General features: G+C 35.1%; 1 protein-coding gene across 1 annotated transcript; it reads right to left on the bottom strand.

Annotated features, from left to right (window-relative positions):
• Window positions 1-5,345: 5,345 nt before the first annotated feature.
• On the bottom strand, window positions 5,346-8,633 carry LOC128996970 (uncharacterized). The gene is made up of 2 exons (XM_054422535.1): window positions 8,371-8,633; window positions 5,346-6,318 (listed from the first exon to the last, which is right to left on the bottom strand). The coding sequence occupies exons 1-2, from the start codon at window positions 8,561-8,563 to the stop codon at window positions 5,384-5,386; spliced, it is 1,128 nt and encodes a 375-aa protein (XP_054278510.1). The 5' UTR covers window positions 8,564-8,633; the 3' UTR covers window positions 5,346-5,383.

Genomic DNA, 8,633 nt, shown 5'->3' with positions numbered 1-8,633 from the left:
ACAAAATGCTTGTATGCTTCCATTCTACTGTATTTCAAAAGATCAATGATCAATTATTATCAATTATCAATTATTTAAGATGGGTACGCCACTATGTGCGTATTTTAACCCAAATATGAGTGAAGGATGAGTGGCGCGATCTTGTAGTCTTGTTAGTGACTAAGGCCGACATGTTCCTTAGACACAGCTGTTAATTAATAGCCCATACAGCTAATGGCAACTAAGGGACCTACAGTTTAAAGTGGAATCCAACCCACATTTTTTTCCTTGTAATTTACGAATTGGTCTAATTATCAGGAGAGTACTGCGGATAGTCGTAGTACTCACTAGTGCGGACGTTAATCCACACCAGGGAGCATCGCATCCACAGTGGATCCCTATAAAAATCCACAATTCGTGACCTCCTAGTAGCTGGATTACAGGACGATGCCACCCGTCCCAGTCCTTTCCTACATAATTGTTTTCTGCCGATAGAATTAAGCATGTGGATGTTAATATAATTTCTTAAAGAACGGTATTTTACTTCTTTAAAGGGGTGGGGGCTTAACTCTTAATTCTCCACAACTTGGCATTAAAAATATATTTTACAAATTAAAATATCGACACTATAGCATTAAAATATAAAAATCTACAATTCACTGGTAAGGATTGTATTATTGTTTATAATATTTTTAGATTTATATTATTGTTCCATGTCTTTTACAATATCAATCTTGAGAGACATCTTAATGCAAAACTTGTTCAATTGTTGCAAAACAAATACACTATTCACAAGTAACGTAATGTACGATGCGTGATGACACAGGTTCAATCTCTAGCATATCCACAAAAAATGTATCTATTTGGATCAGTTTTATTTAAAAAAATTGCGATTCATTCGTTTAAAAGCCACTAGTCTTGACACTAAGAATGCAAAATCTTGTTGAAAATGCCAAAGAGCTACACACACGCAACGTACTTCATAATCCATGTTCATTTTTTTTTTTTTTTTAAATACACAAAATGTAAAAACACTCTATGGAAGGTTCAAATTTAAAAGTGCATTAAACAAAACATTTTTAGCAGTAAAAATGTTAAGTTTGAACACCCATAACTTGTACTGTAGTTTGTTTTAACTAGAGCACAAGTTGGAGTCGAAGTTTGAGCCTGTCGCAATACAGAGAGTTCCCCAGGGATACTGGGACTCCCGGGACTCCGGCCCAGGACTCATTACTGGAGTAATTACAATATTGTGCTTCTCTTTCAAGCTTAAAGGGATACAAAACCTCCCTTGTAATACCCGAAGGATTATATAATGTACATAAGCTTTTTCAGTGTTACTACATTTTATTCAGTTGAATTTAATTTGCTACCTTGTTACGCTCGTGTGTGTTTGTGAAATCCAAACATATTAATTTTAATGTTTTTAAAGGGGAAATGCAGTTTTTAGCATATTAATGAAAATGTACAGGCCCAGAGGGAGGAAACATGTGCGGTATATAATCATCCAGTTCATATTGTTATTAATTTTGCGATACGGTGTTGTGAAAATCGTTCTTTTTTTCTGAAATGACGTGCCTACTTGTTATTGAGGTTCATCACAATTTTGAAAGCGTTATTTTGTCAAGGATATTAAGAAATTATACCATCGAACTATTCCATTATGAAAATGTATGTTTATCAAGTAATTGATGAGCACCTGAGAGACACCACAGTACCTAAATCGAACAACTCATCAACATAAAACCAAATAAATTTATCGAAAATATGAATAACCAGAAATATATTACTGTTTAAAATTCTTATGTGGAGTAGGATTAATATTGCCAGAGCAGTGTGTGAAAGGGACTTTTGAAACCAACACATGGAAACAGTGCCAACATCTCAGCGATCACCAACATCTACTGTACCTCCTATAATTTAGCACACTTTGAATTAAGCTAGCGTTCAGTGTAAATATGAACACTGAATGAATAAAGTAATAATTATTTACTGTTTTTAAGCTACACTTGACATTCGGAAATCCCAAGGGACATCCTTGACACGGAGCTGTTCCCTTGAGTACCAACTAGGAGTCATGGCACTGTTAAAACAACTAGGAATAAATAAGCACAGCATGACGGCCTATCCTAGACTTCACCCGAATATAGGTCAAAACCGGTTAATGATGAGTATTGAGCAAAGTAAACTCGTATCAATATTATGACATTCAGAGGAATGCAAACCTGCATCGCTGTTTGGCTTCGCAGTCCTAAGCGTATACAACTGGGTCACTGACTGACCAATGTCTCCCAAAATACTAAATACCATATCATTGTTCCTTACGGTACAGGGCAGATTTGTATTTATATTTTATGTGTGTATTCTCTCTTGAGGAGTGAGTAAAGATTACCAGCTCTAATCGCACCAAAACCTGGGAAATAATTGTTTAAAGTATTTTTTCCAGATGTTTAATTTATCCCTTGAATTAACGAATTGTAATAATCGCACTGACAAATGCACTAATTAAACATTCAGTGATTATGAAACGTTAATCAACCCAGTTTATTCCGATTATTTAGACAGAGTGACTGCGTGTAGTTATGACTAACTGGACGTGGATACGCGTCAATTTCGAGTTTCGGATACAAATAAAGTCCTCCGATTAGTTCATGGACTTATTTGGGGTATTACGGGTGTTTGTTTGGTTTATGATTTACAAACTAGTCAATAACCATGTAAGGTGTACATTTAGACTTTACATTATTGACAAAAACCGTAATTTTGCTAACAACCTCTCGAAAGTGAACTATTCAGAAAATATTTTATACTTCCTAATTAACTTTTTGGTTTTTTATAAATTTTGACTATTAAAACTCACTTTTTTATTTAAATCTCACTATGACAAGTAAAATATCTGCTCCAATGTTCGTCATGTATATCTAATAGTGATCGAGAGTGGTGCTGAATTTTCTAACAACATATTATAAACTTATAATTGTCTTTGTACTTAACCTCTTCACTGAGCCAGTGACATACTTTAGAATGAATATTACTACCAGGTTAAGGTAGAATTGACATATCAGGTATTTTCTATAAATACCATTTACTGTTAGCTGTCTGATCAAAATCAACCAGGTCCTTTATGCGTGGAAGTGCTACTGATTCTTTGTCTCCCTAGGGCCACACAGTCATGATTGTCCTTGTAAGGTTTTACAAGTTGATCAAGGGAACTATACAACTGCATACACAAAAATCACTAGTGCCAACTCTCCCACAAAATATACCTGCAACACTCCAACCCTCGCATATCCCAAGCACGTCTTTGTGTTCTTAATGCTTCAACGACTTCGTAACAGATTAAAAGTTTTAGGTGCAAAGTTACGACATCCATTTGCCTTACAACGTATTTCCACAACTCGCTTTCTTGCAGACATATAAATATATACATTTCGTTTAAGAAATTTGTATCTTGTTTCAATATCGGCTGTTTTCACTATATCAGATTTAGGTGCTATTTTAAGGCAAATATACTTAAAGTACCATTGTTAAATGAATGAGATTGCAACTTTGTTACCAAATAAGATCAGCTGGTGTCTCAACCAGAATTATTAAAAACCCAATTACTAGGAAAGCTGGGCCAAGTTTTGAATCATGAGAGGACCATCAAATAGAAACTGACATTTTCAAAAGTGTAGTTGACACTCCATACGTAAATGTAAGACTGTTATTTGTAATATTAGTTTAATTACATTTATTTTAACATTATACCTGACCGAACATATTATTTTGGAATAGTGGCTAGGGTCCGCATTCGTTTTGGAATAGTGCCTTTCGGATGGCTGACAACGAACTGCACTCGGGAGGGCTGGAACTGCACTCACGGTCAGTCCCTGGTCCTAATCCAACTATGGAACTGCACTCACGGTCACTTTGAGCCTTTCTGGGGGTACCGGAACTGCACTCACGGTCAGTTTTTAATTAGCCTATATCACATTGTGCAACACCATAATTGAATTGATTAAAACTTATTAAATTAGTTGAAATATATTGAAAAGTTTTGATTAAATTAATCTAAACGTCAAAAAATAAACTTACTACTGACATTGTAAAAAATACACATATATATGTGCACAGAAAATTCTAGCATAGTATTTACGATAATATGATAGGCTATATTCTTATTATAACGAAGCTTCTATTGTAAAGGTTTCTTGTTGGGTTGGGTTAGGTTAGGTTAGGTTAGGTTAGGTTAGGTTAGGTTAGGTTAAAAACGTGTCTTAAATAAAGTATTGGATAAAGTAAGACAGAGGACGGAATAAACAGATGACTAAGGCTGGGGACACACATGGCGGTTTTGTCCGTCACGGATTATTTGCCGTCGCCGCCCATGGACAACCCGTAGTGTACACACAGAACGGTAAAATCTCCGTCGCCGTCTAAACGCAACAGCCTGTTCATTTTCACGCAACAGAGTGTTGATCGTTGAGTGTGTGATTGATGTTGAAGAGTTGTTGTTTATTTGTAAAATGAACAGAGTGCATTTACTTGCGTTATTGTTATTCCGTCGTCGAGCGAAGAGAAGGCGAAAAAACAGGCTAATTTGGGTTCATCCTATTAATCAAAGAAGAGAGGATGTTGGAGCGTTCTACACTTTATTTCCAGACTTAAGAAATGATGAGGCCAAATTTTTTAATTATTTCCGTATGTCGATTTCGTCATTTGATGAATTGCACGAACGGCTTAAGGACAAAATCCAACGACAGAATACAAAGATGAGAAATTGTATTCAACCTGTGGAAATGCTGGCTATTACTTTGAGGTAAGTCAAAATTATTATAATTAGTATTTTTTGGACTTGATGAGTTATATATACTTTTAAGAAAAAAAAAACAAACAGCATCAAATGCAAAAAAGAATGAAATAATCACTGTACTTGAAATAAAAATATTTAAAGATTATTTTTTCCCTAAAAAGAAACAAATAAACACCTTCTTTCACAATAAAAGCTGAAAAGATACAAATACAATAATAATAGAAATATAATTTACTGAAGTGATAAATTTGTACGTGTAGGCCTATATAATAAAAAAACTATCAACCAATTTATTTAGGCTATTGAATTAGATTAATTATCAAATCATTTATTCGCCAATAAGGTATCAATGTCTTGGCCTGATAAATATATGGATTTAGTCAATATTTTACTCTAAATAACAAGCACCTAATTTTCATGAATTTGCATGCTACGGTACTGGCCAATTTCAAGAATTGTCCAGTACCGTAGCAGTTAACCTGGACCAGAATCAGATTTCCACATGGGAAAGTTAACTTTTAAAGAAAAAAGGTATTGTAACAATAAAACCACGTTGTAATTACAACACCGTATATTTAACTGGAACTGAATACAAAATGTTGTTAAAGTTCAGGGTAATTCAGTAAAATCAATCGTAGAACTTGAAGCACGAGACAGTTCACCATCATCATCGTCGAAAAATTGCGAAAAACTTTCGTAATGCAGAGTTACAGGACTTTTCGGCTTTGATACTTGTGGGAGAGACCTTTGGCTTGTGACTGCAGTACTTTTGGGCTGTGCTCCTTTAGGCACTTGTGGCACTTGAACAGGCTGGACAAGCTGAGCTCCAGGAGTAGGACTCACTTGTGAATGCATATTACTTGAGTATGCTTGATGATGCATCTGCCCATAGTAAGGTTGTTGTGGAAAGTTAAAATTTTGTGGTTGGGCAATTACTTGAAATTGTGACGCCGGTGGGTTGTGTAACTCATGATGTCGAGGAGCTGGAGGAGCTGGTGGAGGCGGAGGAGCTTGAAGGTATCTATTGTTCATTTTTGATATTACTTGTAAAATTTCCACTTGGCATTGCAGCCACTCATTATCATTAAACTTGTTTAAGTGAGGCAACAAACTTTCGAAAAATGACAATTTACTGTCTTTTTTTTCTTCTTGTTCACTTTTCTCTATGGCTTTAATAATTTTTAAATCCACTTCATCCATTTTCTTGTGTTGTCTTCGAGGAGTTTTTACTTGCATTGTTTCCTTGATTCCAGTTGCAGAAGTTGAGACAACTGGTGTCACTTTTGAAGTTACTGATTGGACACTGTCTTCTTGCTCTTCTAGGCTGATGTCATCGTCATCTTTATTTTCTCCATCTTCATTGTTGTAACTTTCATCAGTATTTCTATCTTGGTATATTTTCCTTAAAAACTGAAGTTCGTCATTGAAAATATATTTTCGTTTTTTCGAAGCTTGCGAACCACTCTTTTTTGATTCTTTATCTTTCTTTTCAGATTTTGCAAAGGCATCGCGTAGATGTTTCCACCTTTTCATGATCTCCTTACCTGCAAAAAAACAACAACAACAAAATAAACAACATGAGCTATTAAACTCATTAAAGGAGGTGAATAATAAGGGAGTCAATGGTCGACCCCCACTATTATTAACATCAACATGTTTCAGTAGCATGTTGTTAATACTGAACAACATATATTTTCTTCACACTATTATCCTGATATAATACATTGATTCTTTTTTTCAGGTACTTGGCCAGTGGATGTACATTTCATGACCTACATTATTCCTATAGAATTGGGATTTCAACAGCAAGACAAATCGTTAAACAAGTTTGTAAAGCCCTGTGGTTAGTTTTGCAAAATGAGTGCATACCACCGCCCAGCAAAGAAACATGGGAGTCGGCAGCAGCACGATTTGAATCAACAGCAAATTTTCCCCATTGTATAGGTGCGGTAGATGGTAAACATATCCGTATTGTATGTCCAGAAGACAGTGGCTCTATGTTCTATAATTACAAAGATTATTATTCTATTGTGCTAATGGCTATCGCTGATAGCTCATACCGATTTCAGTTCGTGAGCATTGGAAGTTATGGGAAAGACTGTGACTCATCTATTTTCAGAGAAACTAAGCTATGGAAATCGATTCAAAATGGTTCCCAACATCTACCCGAGGAAAGGTGCCTGCCAGGTACAGAGAGCCCAAAAGTACCTTATTTTTTTGTAGCCGATGCTGCATTTGGTTTGCATAAACATTTGATGAGACCTTATGCTGGAACTCATCTGACAGTTGACAAGAGAATATTTAATTACAGACTGTGTAGAGCAAGAAGGTACGTAGAATGCACTTTCGGAATCCTCAGCAATAAATGGCGAATATTCCACCGACCTTTGAATGTTCAAACTGATTTTGCTGTTGACATTGTTAAAGCATGCGTTGTTCTCCACAATTTTGTTAGAGACCGGGATGGTTATGTGGCAGAAGACACTATGTCTATAACAGGCCTTGAAGATATCCAAGTCCCGACTAATACAAGAGGAGGTCTTCAAGCCAACAATGTGAGGAACATTTTTTGCAAGTACTTTGTCTCAAGTGTTGGAAGCGTTCCTTGGCAAATGTCAAAGATATGAGGAGTCCAACGTCTTTTTGACATCAGAAAAACGTGAAAGTATGGACAACGATCAAAATATGTACTGTAATCCACCAAGTGTAACATAAGTTCTGTCATAGCATACAATTGTAAAATTATTTTATATAGCCTATTTATTTTTGTATAAATGTCAGGTAACAAGTTTTTGTTTACTTTATTACAAATACATTGCTTAATTAATTGTCAGCCCGTGTAACATTTACTTATCCCACCTAAGAACAGAAGAAGGTTCTTTTTGCTGTAAAACCCAAAAATTACCTTTAATGTACAATATATTAATCTTTGAGATATAATTTAAAAACGATAATTCCATAATATTTATTTTTGAAAAAACTCAGCTTTTCTATTTCTCGTAATGATAATATATAACAAAATATACAATGCTGTTAAGGATAATTATAATAGGTTTAGTAATTTGAGCAAACTGATTAAATCTAGTTACAAATGTGGATGATAATAATGAGATATAGAGCTGGACACCAATCAGAAAACTTGGAAAGAGACTAGAACTTAAAAGCTTAAAAATCAAAATAAATAAAAAGTAATTTTGATATAAAACTGTTCTATAATGAATTTATTATTAATTCTCACTAAACCATAGCCCCTGGTAAATTAAAAGAGAAATTAAATGTTTCCATTTAATTTCTCGCCCCGAAAATTAGAGTATACCGGCATGCAGTCAGACAATACAACTGGAACATAGTGACCCCCCCAAATCCCTATACGTGTGGTTTAAGGGGGGTTTTAGCCCCTTAACCCTTTCTTTCACTGTATCCTATATATAGGACGATACATGCTGTATGTATCATGGACCACACAATACAGTTTTAAATTTCTCGCCTCGAAAAAAGGGGGTATAAACAAAAGATTATCATAAAAATCCCGCCGACACATTCCCACCCTCCAGAACCTTTAGCCTATCTTAATTAATTTGTATATAGGTACTTACAAACTGCATTCTTTTTGTTGTCCTCTAATTCGTCAAAATCGTTTCTGAATTGAAGACACACTTCTCGCCATGCACTCCTTGTCGCATTCCTGTCTTTAAATGTATCTATTGTCTTATCCCACAGAACCGGCCTTTCTTGAACCAAATGAATTAACAGTTCATTGTCTATCACAAGTACTTCAGCTTCAGCCATGACAATTCAATGTTGAAACTATAATCTCGAAACTAAATGAATTACTGCAATACGCACTGCACTCTCTAAA

The sequence above is a fragment of the Macrosteles quadrilineatus genome, unplaced genomic scaffold (genome assembly GCF_028750875.1).
Source record: "Macrosteles quadrilineatus isolate MER2022 unplaced genomic scaffold, UCM_ALF_1.0 Scaffold_6__1_contigs__length_79288215, whole genome shotgun sequence".
NCBI lineage: Eukaryota > Metazoa > Arthropoda > Insecta > Hemiptera > Cicadellidae > Macrosteles > Macrosteles quadrilineatus.
Note: the sequence above shows the minus strand (reverse complement) of the source record. Positions and strands in the feature narration are given on the sequence as shown.

Coding starts and splice junctions, on each gene's coding strand:
- LOC128996970 (XM_054422535.1), bottom strand. CDS start 8,563: ATGGCTGAAGCTGAAGTACTTGTGATAGACAATGAACTGTTAATTCAT. Junction 6,319..8,370: donor CAACAAAAAGAATGCAGTTT/GTAAGTACCTAT, acceptor GTTTTTTTGCAG/GTAAGGAGATCATGAAAAGG.